At 40.6% G+C, this 24,999-nt stretch overlaps 1 protein-coding gene across 3 annotated transcripts in view; it reads left to right on the top strand.

The window, feature by feature from the left end:
• bsnb (bassoon (presynaptic cytomatrix protein) b) overlaps positions 1-24,827 on the top strand; it is a 107,278-nt gene extending 82,451 nt beyond the window's left edge. For 2 of the 3 annotated variants that reach the window (XM_048173229.1, XM_048173228.1), the window contains 9 exons: positions 4,959-5,372; positions 5,940-12,221; positions 13,471-15,511; positions 15,901-16,754; positions 16,992-17,121; positions 17,259-17,384; positions 18,740-18,795; positions 19,081-19,183; positions 21,830-24,827. In XM_048173229.1, the coding sequence (XP_048029186.1) occupies positions 4,959-5,372; positions 5,940-12,221; positions 13,471-15,511; positions 15,901-16,754; positions 16,992-17,121; positions 17,259-17,384; positions 18,740-18,780 (9,888 nt within the window). In that variant the 3' untranslated portion in view covers positions 18,781-18,795; positions 19,081-19,183; positions 21,830-24,827. The remainder of the gene's footprint in view (positions 1-4,958; positions 5,373-5,939; positions 12,222-13,470; positions 15,512-15,900; positions 16,755-16,991; positions 17,122-17,258; positions 17,385-18,739; positions 18,796-19,080; positions 19,184-21,829) is intronic. The other variant, XM_048173230.1, reaches the window with a different exon arrangement.
• Positions 24,828-24,999: the final 172 nt, after the last annotated feature.

Genomic DNA, 24,999 nt, shown 5'->3' with positions numbered 1-24,999 from the left:
GAAATTTAAATCGTTCCCATTATAGTCACTGAAGCTGTTTACACTGGAAGTGTCCATTGTGGTCTTGCAGAGCTTTATTTTTCCCATCTGTATTAAAATGAGTTACTTACAAATGCCATATGTGTGATATAACATGAATGTCAGCATTGTGAGATGACTTGCAGCTTCAGTGCTTCCAGTGTTGACAGACTCAAGCCATTGTAGTGTGATGCAAAGCGTTATCAGTCGTGTACACAGGCTTTTGATTTGACCTGGCAAACTTTTGAGGCTTCTGCTGTTCTTTCAGATAACATGCAGCTATTTCTTAGAAAAGTGGTTTATGTAACGCATTTGAAATCTGATGAATGCAAAGGTTATCCCAACATGCAAAACAGTCTTGTCTGCACCTGTTTGATGGCAACATCAAAAGACACTGTGAAATGGGAGCAAAAATCACAACAAAAAACAGGAACGCAATTAGCTAATTCAGGTCCTGTGGATTAACTAAATAATGTTAGCAAACATTTAATGTTGTTCACAGTAGTGTAGTTAGCTCGCTGTATTGAATGTTATGGCTTTTGAGGGCCTTTTCTATTATTTCTGAATATTTGGATGGTGTATTGGTATGGTATATTCAAAGTTTAACCATGCTAATGTTGTTCTTTATCAACCAATATGCCAGTAGGAGTTTTGATAGTTAGATTGTTTACATGTATATTGCTTCATTCAATATATTGTTGTTGTTTTTTTTTTTTTTTTTTTTTGTAATCTCATTGACTGTTCTGTTTTGCATACTCTGTGCAGCACTTTGGACTACTTCGGTTGTTTTAAATGTGCTAATAAATAAACATTGTATTGTGTTGTATTGTATTCATTCAAATTTTATACTTCCTATCCTAATTTTAATAATTCTGTATGATAAGCATAGCTTATATACCTTTAAATGATTAGTAAGACTAAAAGGCCTGAATTTAGGACTTGACTTATCTTAGCTCTGTAACTTTTCCATCATTACTTGAGACTTGCCTGGAAGTCTGAGATTTGACTTTGAATAGCAAATCAAAGAATTGTCTGATTATCTGTGGTTTCCATGCTTTCCAAAACTCACATGAACACAAAATACTACATTGTTAAAATCATTATTATTTGTTTTTAAAATTTGTTCTTTTGGGGGCTTTTGCCTCTTTGTTGTAACACTTCCGATAACCTCTACAGACAAAGGTGTCATACTTATTTAAAGGGTTAGTTCACCCAAAAATGAAATTTCTGGCATTAATTACTCACCCTTGTCATAAGTTCCACACCCGTAAGACCTTCGTTCATCTTCGGAAAACAAATTAAGATATTTTTGATGAAATCCGAGGAAATCAGATCCACACATAGACCGCAACATCATTGCACATTTTGACATGGCAGGTTTTAAAGGCATTGTTAAAATAGTCAACGTGACTACAGTGGTTCAACCTTAATGTTACGAAGCGATGAGAATACTTTTTGTGTGCAAAAAACATAACAAAAATAACAACTTCATTCAACAATTTGAACCGTTGTCATACGTAGTGAACTCAGTGCAGGCTTCCTTGTTTACGTCCAAACGCCAGGTCATTATTGGCTGAAGCTGAACACGTGAGCAGCATGACGCATGCATGTAATGCTGATACAGGATCCGGCCTATAACGAGCCGGCATTCGGACATAAACAAGGAAGCATGCACTGAGTTCACTAGGTATGACAACGGTTTAAATTGTTGAATAAAGTCGATATTTTTGTTTTTGCACACAAAAAGTATTCTCGTCGCTTCATATCATTAAGGTTGAACCACTGTAGTCACGTTGACTATTTTAACCATGTTTTTATTACCTTTCTGGATTTCAAAAGGTGCAAAGACGTTGCTGTTTATGTGTGGATCAGATACCCTCGGATTTCATCAAAAATATCTTAATTTGTGTTCTGAAGATGAACAAAGGTCTTACGACATGAGGGTGAGTACTTAATGACAGAAATTTCTAACCCAAACCCTTTAAGCTGAGGAGACACGTGCCCCATTCAGATTTTTGAGCCAGTTGGTTTTGTACGCAAAAATAATAATTATAATAAAAAAGATTGCTTTAGATATGACTGAAATCAAGCATTCGTGTAAATTTGGCCAGTCCAACTGAGTTGCAGCTTCACAGATCATTTTCTCTAAAATGAGAATTCAGTTGCAATTTTTCTTGGGCTTTCTTCACAGACACACACTGCATTACCTCTGCTTCGTTCATTATGCTAAAAGCACACCTCACAAATGACTACACTCACACAACGTCCATCTCGCTTCAACGCAGCATATAAAAAGCAGAAAGGCACAGATGGCAGAGCATTTTGTGAGCTTTGCACAAGCATTGAGTGAACGCTGCACCTGTTTATATTTAGCTTCAGTGTGGAGCACTTGGGGTGGGGGTGTAGAATCAAAAAGAAAAGGCATCTGTCTCGCATGGCAAAACCTTTCCTTTCCTCAGCCTCTCCCCAGAATTCATCCTGACCCGCTCTGGCAGTCAAGCAAAGCTGTGTGCACATACATTTTGTCTGAATTTTGTTAAAAGAAGAAGAATTTTGTTCTTTACTTACTGTAGAAAGCTTATTTCCCTTCTCAACAACCTGGTTTTGGAAAATTGCTCTTACCTTGTAAAATCTCTTAAATTTCAGCATATGACTCCCATAAAAGTTTCATTGAGGCATCCAAGTAATATTTAGGGACCAGAATATCATAGAAAATGGTGGTGGGTTCTTTGTCTTTTGCCAATAAGCAACCTCCTAGAACACCCTAGCAACTACATAGCAACATGCTAAAACATCTTTGGATAATTATCTTCTATTTTAGCCCAGTTTAAATTAGTGAGCAATATCTGATGCAGGTTGTGGTAGTTTGTGTATGCTTGTGTGCTCCAGAGATGTATGAGTAGTTGCATCAGTGTAGATCGGAACAGAACCCCATGAAGTGAACTGCTTGTTTATCAACCTGAGTTAACAAACCTCAGTCATTGAATAGAAACAAAACCCAGTAAGCAAACACTACTATATTGGCATGCCCTCTGCCAGGTAATGTGAAAGTATATAAGTCTGAGAAGAAAATGACAGGGGGGCACAGCAATTTAAAAAAGGAACTCTCTTTTATATTTAGGACTAGGAGGAGTAGTTTTGCTGTTTATTGCTGTTCTCATGAGACTCATTAAACTTAGCGAGGACTTTTGTAATCTCCTATCTACAGTATATCTGTATGGTTTTAGTGTTCTTTAAGACTTATTATCTGTAGACCCATGGCTGTTAAAGACAATAACACTCAGTATAGATGTTTTTTGTGTGTGTTTGTGTGTGTGTGCTGGTGTACTATTTGCTGCTATATTATGCTGAATATTGTCTATGATGTTGCAAAAGAAGGAATTATTGCCTCACTGATGTAGTGAGTTTAACTATAAAAATGCAAAAAAATTTAACTGTTTTATGAGATCTATAATCTTTATGCACATCACTCTGGGTTTATGAAGTCAGGTGTCTTGTCAGTTTATATGTTCCGTTTGCCTTTTTGGGTTATGTGTTTCATTTGTATAGCTATTATAGGGTATATTATAGGGTATAGGGCTGCCCCCTAATAGTAGATGAGAAGAGGCATAGTCGACCAAAATTTTATTAGTCGGTTAGTCGCAGGGGGGAAAACTCCACAGGAAGTGGCAAAGTCACACAGTACTTGAGGACGTTAACGGCGAGTCCTTGTGGTAATTACAGTATGTCAGGCAGGAAATCCAAACTTTTGCATATCATCCGTCAACCTCAAATATAGCTTATCATTTGAAACAAGTAAGCAGTAGCAACTTTACATGGCTGCTCGCTCTAACATTAACACAAATCCAAGTGTTTGTGCGGAGTGTGGAGGCTAAAGTATAGTGTGCTTACTGCATGACACAGAGGCGTTGGCGTGATCAATTTTTTTTCCGGATAACAGGAGAACAACTTAAAATACTCTGTCATTTTTGGTCATACAGATAAGAGTGGATCGAGTGTCATACGAAACTGTAAAGGGTTACTTTTGTTTGTGGAAATGCACAATAACAACAAAATGTTGTGTTTGGTACAATAAAGAAAACAAACAGGTTGTGCTTTCTGCTGTCTCTGTCCGAACCGAAGTCAGCTACTTGCCTCAAATACATGAGAAATATATCTATAGAGCACTTGAAAAGTTTTCTTTTAAATGAACCAATTTGAATAGAAAACAAATACTCTCTGATTATGTAATCCATACGAAAGGTGCATTTCTCTCTAAAGGTGCATCCACTACTATTGAGATGGCGTATGCGATTAGTTGACTAATGGTTTAAATTAATGACTAATAGTCAACTAGAAAAATCTTTAGTCGAGGGCAGCCCTAAAAGTGTATGTACTACACTGCAAGTGTTTGCAACGTATTTCTGAGCATTGTGCTAGAAATGAAAATCGGGTATGCAGTTCATCCAAATGTTGTTTTGTGAGCTCTTGATCTAAATTTTAAAGGAAAATGCTTTTATAATGATCATTCGTTTATAGTCTTACACTCCTAAATTGTTTAATTAAATGCTTTGTGGTTTTGAACGCACAGGAGCCTCCTGCTGTGGGTGGAATCAGCCATCATTCTGTGCTTGTGTGTCTTACTGGACTTACCAGAGGCTACATAATTGTGTGTGTTAAACACAGTGGCATTGAAAAGAGTCAGCAAGGCCTTTGAGAAAAGGTCGCAGTCTTGGCCAGAACCCAATTATGCTTGCTTGCTCGACTTGACCAAATCCCTTTTGAATTACAGTAGTTGTGTGACAAAGGCAGAGAGAGAAGAGAGAATGCCAGCGAAGGCAAGTGATGCGATAAATCACATGTAATCTGACTATTGACACTTTCACCTTGTCTGCAGTTTTTTCCCCTTTATATCTTAATTGTTTCATGATATTAATTTCATGTTTGCCCTTCATTTTCAGAAAAAAGAATGGCTGTGTTTGACATGCCAGACCCAGAGAGCAATGTCAGGAAGCTTAGGGGATACTCCTCCTGTGCCACCATCCGTTGGATCTCCCCGACTACCAGGCCCAGCCAATCAACAACAGCAGCGAGGGCCCAGTCAGCAAGCTGCGCTGAGACCTATCGTCCCTCAGCAGCAAAAGCCACCTGGTGCCCAAGTAAGTGGTCCTTTCTCTCCGATAAAACAAGGGGCGCCACAGTGCAAGGGCCCCTCTCAACTGTTACCTGCAACTAAGGCTGAGACAAAAAAACAGGATCAAGGCATTAACAAGAAACAAGCTATGTCCAAAACAGAAACATCGTCTAAAAAGGGAACATCGGATAAAAAAGATGAGAAGAAAAGTAGTGGCATGCAGAAATCTAAACAAGATGACGTGAGTGGCCCTCTGTGTCCTCATCACCACTGTCTTTGTCTTTCATAGCAGATCACTTCAACATTCTCTTATGGGAATGTTCCATGTCAAATAATTTAACTAATTTCATCTGTATTCAAAACCAGTTTAAATTTAACTCACAATTTTAAATTTATCTCAGGGACTAATCACTATTTGCAGTGTCTGATGGTTACACAGTGATGAGTCAACATCATTTGCAAATTCTTTTTAATTACCCATTACAACTGATGTCACAAATAGCCCCATCTAATGCAACATACATTTGTTAATATATGCATGCCATTTTTATCTACATAATTAAATAGTATTATTGAGAACATACTTTTACATTTGCTAAAATTTTCATCAGTATTTAGATTCACTTTTGATGATCATCCACACTGTTTTGCACGCTTGTCTATTATGTGCCATTTGCATGTTTTCTAAATTGTATTTGATAAACTGTTTTATGAATGTTTTAAATGTTGATATTGTAAATCTTTTTAGTTTAATTTGATATATGATATATGACCTATGCCCTAATGCATTATCCCGCTGTATTTACAGGATTCCAACAAGTCTAGCACACAGAGCCTGAGTGATACAGGCTACTCCTCAGATGGTATATCCAGCTCCCAGAGTGAGATTACAGGCTTGATCCAAGAGGACTCTATGAAGCTCAGTGAGAGGGGGATCTCTGAACAACGCAGCCCCCCAAGTCCATCTGAACTAACAAAACTAGAAAGTTCAATGCGACCTCTGTTGGAGTCGCATACAGCCACTGACCAAGGACAGCATCGTGATGGAAGGGACGCAGAACAGCAGAGACCTCGATCTCTATCTATATCACAAGATCAGGAATTTGAGTCTGATGAAGAAGCATCGGATGATCTCAGCTGTAAATTAAGACATGATTATGTGGAAGACAGCAGTGAAAGTGGCCTTTCTCCATTACCACCCCGACAGAAGAAGTCACAGAAAGATCTAACAGATGAGGAGTTCATGAGGAGACAGATTATGGAGATGAGTGCAGATGAGGAAGATACAGCAGATGTTGAGGGCCATGTAAAGACAAAAAGGAGCCATAAACACAGTGGAGATCTAGGGAAAGAGAGACGTCGTCTAACACAACAATCTAGCAGTTTTGAAGAAGACTCTAAAAGCACTGATAACTACAAATCAGGTGAAGCAGATGACATGATGGCCTCACAAGGTGGTCTGAGACGTTTTAAAACTATAGAATTGAATAATACAAATAGCTACAATCGTGACATGGAACTCAGCACAGATCATGACCTCAGGGAGCCTGAGCTTGAGATGGAAAGCCTTACTGGGTCACCTGAAGAAAGGTCAAGGGGAGAATACTCTTCAACCCTTCCTGCAACCACACCAAGTTATACCTCTGGAACTTCTCCAACCTCTGTGTCATCAATGGAAGACGACAGTGATAGCAGTCCAAGCAGACGACAAAGGCTTGAGGAAGCAAAGCAACAAAGGAAAGCAAGACATCGATCCCATGGTCCACTACTGCCCACCATTGAGGACTCCTCAGAAGAAGACGAATTGCGAGAAGAAGAGGAACTTCTGAGAGAGCAGGAGAAGATGAGAGACTTGGAGCAGCAGAGGATTCGCAGTACAGCGAGAAAAACTAAAAGGGACAAAGAGGAACTGAGGGCGCAGAGACGCAGAGAGAGGTCAAAGACACCTCCTAGTAACCTTTCACCTATTGAAGATGCATCCCCAACAGAAGAGCTCAGACAAGCTGCAGAAATGGAAGAACTCCATAGATCGTCCTGCTCAGAATACTCTCCCTCCATGGATTCAGAAGCTGAAGGATTTGAAATGGGTTCAAAACTGTACAAGTCTGGTAGTGAATATAATCTACCTACATTTATGTCTTTGTACTCTCCAACAGAGAAAACCTCTGCTGTCTCTCCCTCCACAGCAGACAAGTCATTAAAAAGTGCTGAAGAAGTTTATGAGGAAATGATGCGAAAAGCAGAGATGATGCAAAAGCAGCAGCAACGGGCACCAGGAAGACAAGGACAACAAAACCAGGAAAGAGTCCTTCAAACAGACAAAAAACACCATTTAGATTCTGGAGCAACTACTTTGAGTCCAGGTACAAGTCCTACCCAGATCTCAGCTCCAGTCTCATTCTCTGGAAATGACCCTTCAGGAAGAGGGACACAAAGGGTGCATTCTACACAGAGTCATTCTCAACAAAGTCAAGTTAGAATGAGCAACCAAACCTCTAAAGGAGGCCATTCTACTGGTTCCCCACAGTCTCAAGTTAGGCAGCCTGCTCCCACACAGCCTCAAGGAAGACTTCAAGGGACAGTACAGGGCCAAGTGTCTGATCCTGGATCATCCTCCTTAACATCAAAGATGTTCTCATATTTTAAAGGCTCAAGTCCTTCCACATCCCCTTCTACTTCCCCCACACAAAGTCCAACGCGTGCCCCTGCACCTTGTACTACTTCTACAGTGGCACCTACTCAAACCTCTCAGATCCCTCATAGAGCAGGGGCACCACGTCTTGCAAGACAACAGTCTTCCCAAGATTCCCCAGTTATGGTGATTACATTGGGATCAGGAACTAGCAGTCAAACTAAACCAGTGACTGTAAATTCCTCCACCTCACCTTTATCCTCACCAACAAAAGACAGCCAACAGACAATGTATCAGACTCAACATACAACAATGAAGTCACCCACATCACCACAGAAATATCCAGCTCACCCATCACCCCAACATAGCTTGCAAAGGACACAGATATCAGAGCGAGTTAGTGTGGCTGTGAGCACTGCCACCTCTGCTGGTTCCCAAAGTAGTGGATATCTTCCTGCAGGAAACATATCCTTGTGTAGAATCTCCACAGTACCTGGTACCTCAAGAGTTGTAGAGCAAGGCACAATTGCCCCTGGTAGTAATATAGTGGATCTCAGAGCTCCAATGAAGCCTGCCCCAATCATTATGACAGACCAGGGTATGGACCTTACATCTCTTGCTTCTGATGCACGACGATACTCTCTTGATGCAGAAACACCCCCAAGTCGTCATACTGCTGTACAACCTCTTATTATGAATCTAAATGCACAGGCACAACCTCAGGTGACAACAACTACACCAACAACAGTAAGCGTGACTGTGGCAGCGTCCATGTTCATATCACAGCCAAAGCAACCAGTCGTGTATGGAGATCCTTTGCAAAATAAAGTTGACTTCGGTCAAGGAGTTGGATCTGCAGTCTGTTTGACCCAGACCAGGCCACTAATCACAGATCCAACCATTCCAAAAATTGATGCATGTCTGGAAAATCTAGGCATTCAGCAGCAGCAACTTCAGAAACAGCAACAGAAACTTCAGCAACAACAAGAGCTCCTTGAGCAACAGCTCCAGCAGCATCAACAGAATGCATCTTTTGCCCGGTACAACTTAGCTAATCAAGTGCAACCAATATTGTTAAAGAAGGACCTGGTGGTTAGCCAGAACACTGGTGGAGGCACACAAACAGCAGTTACTTCCATTCCCAAGATATCTCCGCTACCTCCACCACCATTATCATGCTCCACGTCTACCACACCTACACTTGGTCATGACATATATGGTGGGGTGGCTTTGGAGCTAAAGAACAAGCCTGCTGTGATGAATCTCTCCACAGGGAAGCCCCAGGTAATGATGGTGCAGTTGGATGAGAATAGCACTCAGGGAGCTACAGTGACCCAGCTTGTTAAAAGAGAGGAGCCGCCTCCTCCAGTAGAGGTTCTAGATCTCACAGGACAGATTAAACCAGAAAATCAGTTAGCTTGCTGTGATGTTGTCTACAAGTTGCCATTTGCAGGTAGTTGCTCAGGCCCTTTTGCTCAGAGAGGTAAGACAACACAATCAGAGCCATCTGCAGAGCCATCTCAAGCTCCTGGGCAGCAAAACCAACCTGGAAGAGATGGCTACCAAACAGCAAATATCCAAACGGCTGCAGATGAATGCAAATCTTTTACCTTGCCTCCTCCAGGACGACTTCAGCCATCTATGTCAGACAATAATCTAGCTGGTTCAAGTCTCCAATATTATCAGAGGACTGACCCTGGGGACCTAGCAGTGGATTTAAGCACCATGAAGCAGGCCTATGAAGCAGGGTATCTTGGAATGGGTGCCCAATATGGATCTTACACAGATCTACGCCATCAAGGAGGTGATACAGCTCCACCATTACCTTTGCGAAGATATGGCTCAATGTCCAATATAAATGCAGAGTATAGTTATCCTTCACGTGATCTAGGTGGTTTTCAAGAATCCAATCTTGCACAGTACAGTGCCACTACAGCCAGAGAGATTAGCAGAATGTGTGCTGCTCTTAACTCCATGGAGCAGTTTGGTAGTCGTTACACCAGTAATCCTGAGCTTCTGCAGTATGGTGCTGGGAGAGGAGGCCCTCCTGGCAGACTTAACCTTCAACAAGGCCTAGCATCTATTAGAGCAAACCTGTTGTATGGTCCTGATGGCAGACCAACAGTACATGGTCAAACACTTACAAATTTAATTAATGCTAGACAAGCTAGCCTTAGGTCTTTATATCCCCCTGCTGTAAGGACAGCTGATGGCATGATATATTCTACTATAAACACCCCAATTGCCTCCACCCTGCCAATCACCACCCAGCCTGCCCCTGTTCTTAATCCCATGTTAAGAGGAGTATATGGATCTTACCCTTCAGGCAATGTAACTGCTGTACCTCTGGCTAACCTCACCAGGTTGCCTCAAGTTACCCCAAGAATGCCTCTTAATGCCCAGGGACCTTACAGATATCCTCCTCCAAATCGATTTTCAGTAACCACTCCAGATTCTTCAGCAGGAAGTGTGCCACCTTCTAGTACCTCCCAGGAAGCTCCAGTTTACCTTGGAAAGCCTACAGCACCTGGCAGTATGTCAACAACTGCAGCACCTAAAACTGGTCAACCTGTTTCTAATTTGGGTATGCAAAGTATACAACCAGCACATACTAGTACAGTGCCAGTCCAATCAGTTGTAAATGAACAGGCTTCCTTGGCTCATATTTCAGTAGAAGGTACTACAACACAACTCCAAACACCACCCCAAACTCAAGCACAGTCTTTGGTCAAAGGTCAGGAACAATCTCAAGCTCAATGCCAGCCTCAAACACAATCTCAAATATTAACAGTGCCACAAAAGCAGACACAGGCAATTACCCGAGTCTTTCCAGATACATCGGCCAGTACCACTATAACCACATCTGCAAATATTGAGAAGGAAAAGGAAGAGGAACGATTGCGACAACAACAGGAGCAAATCTTGCAGCTAGAACGAGAACGTGTTGAGCTGGAGAAATTGCGTCAGCTACGTCTACAAGAGGAGTTGGAGAGGGACCGTTTGGAGCTCCAGAGGCACAGAGAGAAAGAACATCTGCTCATGCAGCGGGAGATTCAAGAACTACAGACCATCAAGCAGCAGGTTATTCAGCAGCAACAGGCTGAAAGGGAAACCCAGCTGGTGATGCAAAGAGAGCAGTTGGCACAACAAAGGATGCAGCTAGACCATATTCAGTCTCTGCAACAGCAACTCCAGCAGCAGCTTGAAGAACAAAAGAGGCAGAAAACAGCAGCAATTGAAGCAGCAGCGGCAGCAGCTGCAGCAGAGGCAGCGGCTGCTTCAGCAGCTGCTGCAGCAGCAGCTACAACTGCTCAAGGTGCCATTCAAGGTGTAATGGTTGGTGGAACTACACCTCAAACCATCTCAATTATCTATGATCAGAGTGGTAGAATTATTCCACAAGAAGGCCAGAGTGTGCAGATCTTGCCATGTGCCGATGGCCAGGTGGTACAGGCAGTGGTGTCCACTAGGCCTTTGCCCAGCTCTTCCTCAGAGATGTCCCTTAAGAATAGTGAAGATCATGGAGATGGTCGGATTATGAAGAAACAAAACTCTATGCCCCGTTTGAGGAATGGATCAGAGGATGAGTCTGTAAAGAGAATTGCAGATTGCAGTGTCCAAACTGATGATGAAGACACAGAGGATAAACTCATGTCTCGTCGTCGTAGAACTAGACGTATAGCTGACTGCAGCGTTCAGACTGATGAAGAAGACCAGGGTGAGTGGGACACTCAGCCAATACGCCGCAGACGTTCAAGATACTCCAAACATTCTGAACCAAGTGCAGAGAATAAGAGTGATGCATCTAAATCCAGCATTGCCATTCAGACCACCAATGACTCCTCATGTCAGACTGAGTCAGACCAGTTGGGTAGAACATCTCCAGCCATACACATTACCATGGCTGAAACATCAAAGGTTGAACTCCTTCACTACATATCTGCTCCAGAAAGGACCCATAAGGGAGAGAGTTTAGCCTGTCAAACCGATCCAGAGGCACAATCCCATGGAGTGGTTGCTCCTCAGCTCAGTGTTCCCACTACTGTTAGTCCCTATTCCACTAGTCTGCAATTAGTTGGTGCCACGCCAACCAAGTTTGAAAGGAGAAAGCCAGACCCATTAGATATTGGATACCAACAAGCTCAGCAGCAAAATGAATCTCCTTCCCGTCAGCCACCTAAATCTCCACAAGTGCTGTACTCTCCAGTGTCTCCATTGTCCCCCCATCGTATGTTAGAGACTACCTTTCCTTCCAGTGAGAAACTTAATAAGGCACATGTGACTCCCCAACAAAAAGCCTTCACTGCAGAATCACCACAGAGACATCAGACTATTCCAAGGCCCATAAAGAGTGTTCAAAGGTCCATGTCAGATCCTAAGCCTCTCAGTCCAACATCAGAGGACCCAACCAAGACCAAATTCTCCTTATACCAAAGTCAAACCAGCCCAGCGAGCCAGGTATGGAACCATTTTATTGCCAATATTTGTTTGCTATACAGTTTTCTGTTGTTGACTATAAAACCACAGCTTGTAGATAGTAATATGAGAGAATTCAATCCCCAATCTTACTATTTATACATGGTAGGGCCTCATAATAGTATAGGCTTTAATACTCCTGGTAAAAAAAAAAAAATAAGTAAGATGTGGGTTGGACAACACTAAACCTATCCGTTCACTTGACAAATGTTTTATTTATTTGATAATATTTTCATACTTTAATTTTTATACTTTAACTTTAATAATTACTTTAGTTCTCTATGAATTTTTTATTGACTAATCATTCCCCGCTCGCTTTAACACACACACACACACACACACACACACACACACACACACACACACACACACACACACACACACAAAAACTGCTATATCTGGCAAAGTCTCTGAAATGCTAGGGGGTGGCACAAAGTGTAGGCATACTGGGTCAGCCCTGCTGTCTTCCGGCTTGTCAGCAGCTGGTCAGAGAGGTCTGACTCTTTCATTCTCAGTTTGATTCCTGTCTAAGGAATGCTCTGGCTTGTGCATTCAGAGAACTGCACACCAGCTAAAGGGAGGCTATTTTTTTCTGTCACTTCATCCAATGTGTGTTTTAACTGAATTTCTTTAATGGATTCTCTAACTCCACATTACTGTAGGTATGCAGATGTTTTTATTTATTATGTTTTACTATTTATTTCTTGTAAACTGAAAATTGTTTCTTGTTAACACTACAATATTAAGTACATAAAGTCATTGCAATTAAATAGGTATGTAGCCATTTTATCTATGTACAATATATGTATTGTAATGCATTTATATAATGTATTGCCTGATTGATTCTAAAAGCACTAACCATTTATAGAAAATAGTGTCATGGCTTTATATTTGTAATTGCTTGACTTAAACTGTTTAAGATACATTGTAATGTGTTTGGATTTTAATTTTTGGTTTAGATGGTTTTCCAAACCTCAAGTCTAAATACATTGAATGCCCCAAAATTTATTTGATATATGAAATGGATAAATACTGTAATACAGAGTGGTACACTGTGATACAACTGTGTCTGTATATAGTATATGCGATTTTTTTAACAGATTTACATAATTTTGCATGTTAACTGTTTAATCTGTGTGCTTTTTGAAGTATTAAGGAAAAAAAGTAGTTCTCTCAAAATTGTTTCTGGCTGCTGTAATATTAATCAGTCTCTAAAATCTCTGCTCTCCAGATGGCTGCTTTGCAGCAGCAGCAGAATGCAATGATGAGAAAGGTGAAGAGAACTCTGCCCAGTCCACCACCAGATGAGACCCCTGTACCGATTGTAACACCAGCAATTCCCCATATATACAGTTCCCCTGGAGCATCCCAGAGGGTTTTGCCACGTCCTTCACAGGGTGCAATGAAGGCAGGCTTGCTGAGTGAACTGAAAGCTGTAGAGCAAGAATCCACCAAATTACGTAAACAACAGGCTGAGTTAGAGGAAGAAGAGAAGGAAATTGACGCTAAGCTACGATGCTTGGAAATGGGCATCACACAGCGCAAGGAAACAAGAGTTAAAGAGAGAGAGAGGAGAGAGTTGGTGTATCTGCGATGCATTGGGGATGCACGTGACTACATGTCAGATAGTGAACTGAATAATTTGCGATTAGCTGGGGTAGCACCAGGCACTTATGAAGAAAATGGAATGTTGTCACGCCCAAGTACAGCTCCTCTCAACCAATTTACTTCTGATTTGAATGCATCTCAGTACCCTCCTACCTCCTCATATGTTCCATATCAATATCCACAAGCCCAGCCCACACCCACACAACCACCCACTGCCACCTATCAGCAGATTGGGTTTCAGCCAACACCTTACCCAACCTCCTCACATCCCCAGCCTGGAACTTTCCAACCTCATCCTCCTCAACCTTCAGCCTATCAGACCCCAGGGCCATACCAGACTCATAGCTATGGTCAGCCTACTTATGAGTCTGATCTTGGTTTGCAGCAGCCCAGTCACCAGGGATTTCAACCAACTGCACCTTTACCAGGGCAGACCCTACCTTATCCTGCACAGAGCATGTCCTTCCAACCCCAAGCAGACATGCTTTCTGCCCATCAAAGGCCAAGGCAAACCTCGCTTGCTGATCTAGAACAGAAGCTACCCACAAACTATGAAGTTATCAGTAATCCTTCAGTTTCAATAGCAACATCAGCTCAAGAAACTGGATTCAGCGGTGTCTATTCCTCACCACTGAACAATGCTTATGGTCAGTATCGTCCCTCTGACCAACCTTTGGCTGAACGTATTCCAAGTCCATCATCGGGATATGTAACAGATGGTGTCTATGCCACAAATCTAGAACAAAATATCCCCAGAAATTATGTAATGATTGATGATATCAGTGAACTCACAAAAGAAAATATGGGGTCCTCTGACATGTCACGAGTAGGTTATGGAAGTGAGAATGGCCCACGTGGACCAACTTATGGCGATGGCTCTGAGAATTTATATGGAAGAAATTCAAACACTTATCAAAGTGCAGTAGACAACCATGGACATCCAAGTACCACTGTAAGTGGTTCTGGTTATTATTATGATGATTATAAGCACCCTTCGCGCAGCAGTGGGGGAATGGGCAGCCAGAAGCACTCATCCAAAAATTTGGCACCTGCTGTTTCGTCCAAACGTAGCAAACATAGGAAGCAAGGTATGGAGCAAAAAATCTCCAAGTTTTCTCCAATTGAAGAAGCTCGAGATGTAGAGTCTGATCTAGCCTCCTACACCATGACAACATCAACAGGTGGTAGCTGCACTGTGGTGTCCAGGACTGGTGTGAAAAAGAGCTATGATCAACAGAAGTACTACGGATCAAGAGAGGCATTAGAAGAGGATGATCGACTTTATGGCTCTGGACGATCAAGGTCTACAGGTTATGGCATGGATAAAATCTCTTCCAGAGACTCAAGTGGCTACCGAAGTAAATCTTATGAGAGGGACGCCATGGAGCGATCACAGAGGGGCACCCATAGTCGTAGTGGCCGTCCTTCTATGCGTACACAGAACTCTGAGGAAGAGAGTCCTCTAAGTCCCGTTGGAAAGCCCATGGGAATTGGTCGTGGCTCTGTGCCAGATCCCCATGATGTACGAAATCAGTATGGCTCCAGCCATTCCTTACCAGATGTACAAGACCACCATATAAGGGATATACCTAAGAGTCATGTATATAAGCCAGATGACCCTTACCTTGCAGATGACATGCACTGTGCTGTTTCAGACAGTGAAGGTAACTGGTGCTGAATTTAAAAACTGCCTGTTATAATGCATCCAACAATTAAAAACTTGCATGCCAATGATCTTGCCTTGAAGGCAGAGAGAACAAACGTCTGGACTATTATTATATGTGAATGCATGAAACCATATATGCCTTTTTTGCATGAACTGCATGGTGCGAACTGTTATCAGTTTGAGATTGTGATTCAAATGTCTGTACAATCTGTTTTTTGGTTATTCTCGTTGATGGCTGTTTTTGTTGGCTTCCCTTTCTTTTTTCTTCGGCTGTTATCTTTGGGATTTGAGCGTTGCATGGCTTCAGTGTGTTCATATCCTGTTTTTTTGCCATTGGTACTTCCTATAGCACAAAGTATTGACTTTCTCCCTTCCTTTCCCAAAAAGCCTATCATTTGGGTCAGGAGGAGACAGATTGGTTTGAAAAACCACGTGAAGCTCGGTCAGATCGCTCTAGACACCATGGGAGTGGAAGCCACTCATCCTCTAGCAGGAGGAGCAATGTTAAGCACACTTACCATGATTATGATGAGCCCCCTGAGGAAGACCTGTGGCCTCAAGACGAGTATGGACATCAACGGCATTCATCTTCCACCACATCTCGGGAACACCGTCACCATGGCAGCAGCTCAGGAAGACACTCCTCTTCCCGTCATTCTTCAGATGATCCCAGGTCGTCTCGTTCTTCACGATCACATCCAAAAGATCCTTCCACCCGTTCAGACGGCCGTGCCACATCATCCTCCACACAGAAAAGATCCGCAGATCCACGATCTGCTGGCCACAGAGACTCAGGAGACTACTCCCGTGATCCATCAGGCCACCACCATGGCTCAAGTGGACAACGGGGGCAGAGGCAACCAGGCTCATCTAGGAGGCAGGAGCCTCCTTCAGGTTCCAGGCCACAGCAGGGTCTGGGAGAGCAGCAACCACAATCGCAGCAAGGACAGCAGCGATCTACATCAGGCCAGCAAGCATCTGCCAAGCAGTCAGGGTCTCAGCCACCTGAGACAGGGCAGCAAGGACAACATCAATTGGGACAAACAACCCGTACACAACAGCAGCCACCACAGCAACCTGGGCAACAGCCAGCAAACACGATGGGAGCAACTCAGCCCACAACCACAGCTGCTGGCATGGGAACAGGTACAACTCAGCAGCAATCTAAGCCAGGTCAGGCTCCAGCACAGGCAAGACAACAGCCAGGAGGACCACCCACAGCCCAGCCAGCTGCTGCTGTGGTGAGTTTCCACAAATCTTGCCTTTGCCTTTAAGCTATTCTTGAACCTGTTCCTCAAGATATATTTTACATTTACTGTAAACCGCATTTCACATTTGGTTATATGAGGTATGTTTTAAGTTTTGTACAGAAGATTGCCTTTTAAAGCATGATTGACAAATATTTCATTTAATATTTCATTCAATATTTCAATTAGTTTACAGATTCTTTTAACATTACCCCCTCATTGGTTGTGCAGGTAAAACCTGAGCCTGCTGCACCTGCTCCTGCTCCTGCTCCTGCTCCTGCTCCAACTCCTGCAGTTGCTATTGGATCAAAAGCTGCACCACAGGCTGCAAAAATACCACAGATTCCTGTTACAGGAATCGGTAAGTGCATATAACTCTGCTAATTCAGAGTAACTGATATAATTTTGTTTTTCAGCAAGATAAGGAAACTTATTTGGGAATATTTCATTACTGGTGTATGATCTAAGCACAAGATTATGTGCCTTTTGTCTTTTCAGGTTCAAAGGCAACACCCCGGCCAGGGGGTATAGGCAGCGCTGCACAACAGCCTGCCGAAGGAGAAAATGTTCTTACAAAAATCCTGCAGGGAGGAGCAGCGGAACAAGCTGGAAAATTAGGAGATGGTATGGAACTGTGAAACATAAGCAGTCAAAATTTTGGCAACAGGGATAGAGACAGATGTTATGGAGAATATGTGGCATGTCTTGACTGAGGATAGTAATTAGTTGCCATTTAGCAGATGCTTTTCTTCCAGAACAGCTTTCACTACAGTAATTTCAGGGATAGCACCCAAGGGTATCCTGGGTTTAAATGAAAAAATGGCGGAGGCCTGAGTAGGACTGATCTCAGTAATTCTCAATTCCTGAGTTACTCCTACTTGGGATTGAATCTACAGCCTTTGTTTGCAGCCCTGGGGCTGTATTCACACACACAAAAAAATTCTTAATGATAAAAGTTGCTCCTAATCAGGGCTTAACAACTGGGGAAAAAATATAAATGGGTTAATTCTGAGCAGAATCAGTATTTTCTGTTCATTCAATTTTTTTTTTTTTTGGGGGGGGGGGGGGGGGGGGTACACTTTATACACTTTATACACTTTAGCTTGTATAGAACTTTATACTAAGAGCTTGTGACTAAACCTCTTAAATCCAGTGGATCCTCTAATTGTCAGCAAAATCTCATACAGTAGCTCCACCCGCCTCAATTGTGAGTGTAATTTGAGGTTTTATGTATTTGAGGAGTGAAGAAGAGTGTCTTAGTCTGGTATTTGCCGTCTTGTCAACCAATACAGCCCGTGCATAACACTTCATCGTTTACAACAAAATTTTGGCCAAATGTATTAAACGACGGGAAAAACGAGTGATGACGGGCATTTCACTCACGTTGGATGCAGTGTCACAATTGCATAGGCTATACTATTTGAATTCATGATTGGTTGACTGCCAAATTAAAATATTAAACAGAACAATGAAATAACATTATTAACAATATATAACCCTTATCTTCAGTGGCTCTGTATTATCCATTTATTTCTGCATACAGTATTTTTGCAATATGAATTAAATATATCAACTAATTAGTTTAATTGATTAGGGGGAAACTGAAAGTATAGAAACTGAACAGAATTAGACGTATGGTGTACATATATATATATATATATATATATATATATATATATATATATATATATATAATTTTTGTATTTCACATAGTTATATATTTCTCCTTCCCTCTGTCTGCCTGCTACGCTTCCCTACCAACCACTGTGTGTGATTTAAAAGAGTGCACTCATAAAAAGTGACTTATGAGATTTATGAGTGTTCTTATGAGTTTTGTGAATAGGTTTTAAGCTAAAACTCCTAGCTAGGAACTCTTAGGAGGACTCCTAGTGGTAAGATAAAATTCAATGTGAATATGGCCCATTCTTTTAAGGTATGGCACCTCAATTGTGTTTTTGTTTTGCTCATCTTTCATACAGCTGTATCTGCTCTCGGGAAGAAGTTTACTTCATTTTGGTGATCTGCTGATAAGAAGGTGAGAAAACACTTGGTGCATCAACCTTCTGAAATGACCAGCTTGAATTTTGTTGAGTGTGGTTTATACTAGTAAGTGCTAGTTACTAGTTAAGTTATGAAGTTTGGTGGGGACAGCAGTATTCAGAATGCAACATATGATGGTTTTCAGACACATTTCTTGCATTAACCTTTTAAATGATTAGTGTTTGTGACTTTTTACTGTTACTTGTATGAACTACATATGAGCTTTTAAAACCCATATTAATTATTTTGTTGATTTTTGTTTTGTTCAATTGTTCCTCAGGCATAAGTTGGGGTGACTTGGAGTTAGAACTGGAAAAACCTATGAATTTATTGCTGCCATTTAACATCTTTAGCCTGAGGGCGGGGTACACCTGAGGACACTGGTGAGTATTGTATTCTGCAACTCACTTTATTTTAGAACCCAAAACAAGTTGAGTAATTCTTCTCCAGGCAATTTAAAGACAAAATTGAATTCTGTCTAATATATGTCATTGTGACAAATTACCTTTTTAACTTTGTTGTTAGTGTACAGTCTCATTGCATTGTGAGAGATAAACCAAAGTGTGTGAAAATCAGAATGCACTACTTTGCAAGTACATTGATTACAGCAGAACAGTATATGCAGGGCTGTGAAACAAAGGCAATGACCAGTTGTTTAAAGCTAAAGGACAGTGCATTTCCTCTCAGAGTGATTTTGTTACTTGACCTGTATTTCAGGCAGGGCACTTGTGTACAACTAGGTCCTTTGCCACTTGCTCTGTTCTAATGTCAAAGGTTAGAGTTCAGATTAGCTGACCCTGATCTGAGGCCTCTTGAATCTAACCTTTCACTCTTCAGCATGGGTGAATTGGGTCAGTCAAAGTGAGCTATAATTAGCAGGCAGATCAGTGGGCTTGGATTAGCATTAGCATCCGTGCAAAGCTCAGTCATCTTTGTGGCAAAAATATTCTGATGAGTCACATTAATCAAGACTCAATCAAAATTGCAGTGTACCATGCCAAAGAGATGTACCAGAAATTAAAGTGAAACAGGATTAGCTTTGTATTTACCAAATGGACAGTGAAATGTGGCGCTAAAATCTCATGTCCTATCGAACCTCTTTTCCTCTGCTGAACATAGCCTTTCCTTCAGTCGCCATATTTCTTCCATTCCTTTATCTACCTGTGGACTGTCTCCTCCTCCTCGTACTGTCGCTGGTATTGTATCATGGTGACTGTTGTAGTCTTTTACTGTCAGCGGGTGTGTTGCATGTGCAGATCCAGAGAAAGGATCTGGGATAAAACAGGTTTAGGGGCTCCTTAAACCACGGCTAATCCGATTCAGCTCGCGGCTTTCCAATCCAAATCCTGTTCCATACATCAGCGTGGTTTACTTATGCAATCACAGTGGAAGGTGTGTGTCATTCCAGTCACTATACTCACGTTAAAAGTAATACACTCCTCATGGATCTCATAAACTTCTAGATTTGTTTAGGCTAGTCACTGCTCATTTTGAGTAGTGCAGGTGAATGCAGCAGTCTTGCTGAACATCATGCCATGCATTTAAGTCAAGCTTCCCACCTTTTCTGACTGTAATTTTTGTTCAAATTTGTAGTGACAATGTCAAATTTGTTTACAAATCTTTTCATGGTGCACACAAATTTTGAACATGTCTGATTCTGGTACTTTTATAGTGTTGTTAGTGTGAGAAATTCAGCTTCTTCTGCTCTCTAGTGTCTAAGAAGAGTACTGCAATTTATAACCTTCAAAAATTGAAGGAAACTGGGTCAGTGTTCTGAATGTTTAAAACTGAAATATGAAATTAAATCACTTTAATTATTCTGTAAAATCCCATTAGAGTAGTAATGAGTCTAAACTGTTCTTTTTGAAGTGGAAATGTTTTTTTAAATGGATTAATTTTGGTTTTATATGGGAAATACCAATAAGTGATTCTATCAAAGTAGTCTCCTGACAACATTGTGGCTATACTGTACTTTAGAAACAGTTAGGATTATTTTAACAGTGTTGGAGAAAGTTACTGCATTACAGTAGTGTGTGTTACAGGTGTTACATTGCATTACTTTTTCTCACCTGGGCTGGGCTTGCTTGTTTGTTTTTTAATAACAACAAAAAAAGTTCTATTTTTGGCAAATGTTAAGGCTCTTTCACACTAAAAGTGAAACGAATAAGACTCAGGCTGAAGAAAATACATATTTACGCCTGTACAGTAGAGGGCGCAGCTCAAACAAACCTTTCATCTGCGCTGCCATTCTGGATTAAAGAAGAAAAGGATACAGAAGGAAGTACAACACTCTTATTGCTAAATCTAAAGTCATTTTTGCTTATAAGTATGGTTGAATTAGATCATTAAAGGTCAGCAGCAAAGACATTGGTTAATAAAGTGAGATTAAATACATAAAGTATATTTGTGTAATTTAATAAATTTAATTATTACAGGTTTGTGTAAAATCCAATTGCATTTCACTGTTTCATTCATGTTGAGGAATACTAAGTGTTTTCATGCAAGTGAGATGAGTAAATGCATGTTCACATTTAGTCTAGAACTACAATAACCATCATACAGCACACACAACACCTCTGTACTTTATTCCTCTCAACATGGGGACAGGAGAGCAGTCAGTCAATAAATGCCAAAAAGTAACTTGCGTTACTTATTTGAAAAAGTATCTTAGATATTTTATTGTAAATTGAAAAAGTAATGTGTTACTTTACTAGTTACTTGAAAAAGTAATCTGATTACATAGCTCAATGCGTTACCCCCAGCACTGTATTTTAATATTTATTGCCTGGTCCCTTGTACGTCCACTGTGATTGCATTTTAACCTGAGTGTTGAGGCAATTATTTATTTATTTATTTTTTGCTGTGATAATGGACATTGTCATTAATTCTGTCAGTAGATCTTAATTTGCATTGAACCCAGAACATTCTTCTAATAGCACTTATTCCATGAGCGTTAGACCAACTCAACTCTGATGATGCTGTGAAAATACCAAATATTGTAATATTTCTTTCTTTTATCTCTTCTCCAGATGTTTCACCCAACCTTGAAGTTGCAATGAAAACATTAGGATGAAATTCACAGGCACGGTCTATCCAATGATATCTACATAGCCAACCAAAACAAATGGAGGCTAAATCTTTCTTCCAAAGCGTTTCCATAGTTGCTGTCGAAGCAATTACAGTTCCCAAAATGCCAAACTGCCTGTTCTGTTTGAGGTTTTTCCAGACAATTATGTCTTCCCTTATATGACATAATCTGTGCTCAGGTGACCCTCCCTATTCCAAAAACAGCATTAAGATGTCAGGCAGCTGCAGTTCTTAGCTTTTTGCAGTCCTAATGAAGACTTCTCTGCCCAGACTCAAAGAGACCGTAGCAGTGAAGGAGAACGACTACCTTACAAAGGATTCAAACAAACTGTTTAAAAAAAAAAAAAATGTATGCTCGATTTCTAAGATCTTGACATTCCAATATGGCGATGATTGACCCTCTCTATGAATGTTTTTGTTTCTTCCTTAACCTTTTTGTCACGTGTGTAATGAATGCAAATGTGTAAACCGTGGACATGGAATGCACGCACAAAAAAATATATATGTATACATATATGAGATATATATATGAATCCATATCTAGACAACTTTTCAGAGTCTCTAAGGGTGAAGCCATGTGCACCTTGTGTAAAAAGCTGGTTATTTAACGTAAAACTATTGGTCAAGTGCAGAGGTCAGTAATATCAGAATGTTAGCATAGTCATGTCCCTCTTTTATCAACCATTAAGCCATCGCTACCCTATCCCAGAAAGTTTCCATATGTTTTTTTTTGTTTTTTTTTGTGTTAGCTTCTTATCAGTTTTGCCTAATTTTATTTTAAATTAAGAGCCTTACTAATATTTTTTACTCGTATACCTCACATATTTTTTAAAAGTTCCATATCATCCTTACTTGATTTATTTTGCACATCTGTATACTGCTGAACATGTACATATCTCTTGTTAACACACTGCTAATGTAAGATATTGATTTGTGTATTTATGGATTTATATTTTAATGTTTGGTATTATTTTTATTTATATCTTTACATATTTTTTTCCCTCATCATTATTGATAATATAAACTGTTTTTATAATAGTTGTTCCCCCCCCCCGAAGCAATAGCATGCTAATCCGTACAGAGCACAATAATTTTGCATTCTAGTTCCTCGTCACAGATGTGATTGTCGTACATAGACAGATAAAATAAGTTTCTACAAACCCCAACTACACCATCACCCTCTCCCGCATCCAGATGTTCCAAAAAACACATTTACCGCAACATAGATCCACCTAGGAAAAGGGTTTGAACTAATTTCAAATGTTCTATGCAATAATCCATGTTAAACCTTTCCCACTGCGACATCCCTCACCGATACTGCGTTACGATATGTTCAAATATGACTAGGGACATGTTTGTATTTACCTTGTATGTATGAAAATATCGAACTACTAGATTTCTTTCTTATTATTTTAGTGGCATGTTTATGAAAGCCCTCGTCTTCCCTAGTTTTCAGGGAATCTGTTGCCAAAGGGTTAACTGTGTGGACTGTTGGTCTTGGACATCCACCATCTCTGTTGCTTGCAGCATGATTCTGCTCAGCTCTCTTTGGCTCTTTGTAATGCTGTCATTCGCTCTTCGTGTCTGCAGTTTGATCAGGCGACAAGTCGGGCACACAGCTTATGCACTCGTTATTTCGTCTCCTTCAACAGGGAAACAGTGTTTTACATCCGTGTTTGGTTGCGAATGTTGTCGTGTTCACACCGAATTTACACAAACAGGTCTTCGTGCTGTGTGTATCTAGTTAACGCAATGTTTCTCCGTTGAGAAAACCGAGAGATGGAAAATAAATGCCATTGTTACGACAGTAGAAAATGACGTGTTCTTAAAGGCACATGAACATGTAAAATTGACGATGTCTTCACAGTCAAAACTATGCTTTGGAGAAGATTCAAAGTCGACTTGCTGTAAACGTGATCATTGTACAGTATGTAGCATGAATTCACCTCCATGCCATTCATATGAAAATCAGGGCATGCACGTTGAAAGCACAAACATAATTTGAGTTCGGTAGGACCTCACTCGTTTGCGTAAGTCGCGAGGTGCGTTGATTAGAGGCGAGTCTTTTCCTTTTTGATACTGGAATGCTGTTTAGGCAATCACGACTCTACGATGAAGAATAATAACTCTTCTACGTCACTGTTACCATGGAGATAATCAATAACAAGTGCATGAGCCAAAGTTGCCACCACAAAAGCCGGCCACAGTGATAGATAGAAATACGCAAACACGGACATATCTACACAAACAGGCATGTATACACACACACACATACACATATATAGACTAACTGTCGCTGTAAATACTGACTTTGGTTATTTTGTACAGTGTTTAAATATCATGAGTAAAATGATGGCCGTCTTGTGCAACTTCACGCCGGCCTTGCTGCCAACCTTTTGTGCTTTTGTGTATAAAAGAATAATGATGATTATTGTTATTATTATGAGAAAAAAATATCATAGTATATATGTTGCTGGCTCTCAATGACTGTTGACTACAGTGGGGGGAAGAAAAAAAAAAAATCTGAAAACATTTGGTCTGTGTAGGGTTTCTATACATAGGCAATTGTGTTTGTTCAATCTAAATACAATGGAAAAATATGTAAGTGGCTTCCATCATGACTGTGCCAGAAAAGAGGGTTCGGAGTGAATAAGCAGATGTATTATAAATTCAGTAGGGAATTGGGTAAAACAACACAGAAAAAAAAAAGAGACGAGACTTCATTAAAATTCTCTCACGAATGCAGATTCACTCACTGTTGTAAGTGCAATGGGCTAAATGTGAGTCCAGTATTCATTGTGAAATATTGTGTTCTTTTCAATGTATTCCTGTTAAAAGATAAATTTTGGTGCATCATGTCATGTAATGTGATTATGAAAATAATGAACCTGCAATTTGTTTCCAGACTGGAGAAGAATAAAGACAAAAAACTAAAATTGATATGGTCTCTTGTATTGGTGTCTTTCACTCGTTGCAGGAAAATGACATTTTGGAGAAAAGGTACGTCAGCCTCTCTTTCTTATCCTAAGATCTTATCCTATACTTTATGTTTAAGTTCCTAGACTTAAAGGAATAGTCAACCCAAAAAATACAATTCTGTCATCATTTACTC

Source organism: Megalobrama amblycephala, linkage group LG21 (genome assembly GCF_018812025.1).
Source record: "Megalobrama amblycephala isolate DHTTF-2021 linkage group LG21, ASM1881202v1, whole genome shotgun sequence".
NCBI classification, from domain to species: domain Eukaryota; kingdom Metazoa; phylum Chordata; class Actinopteri; order Cypriniformes; family Xenocyprididae; genus Megalobrama; species Megalobrama amblycephala.
Note: the sequence above shows the minus strand (reverse complement) of the source record. Positions and strands in the feature narration are given on the sequence as shown.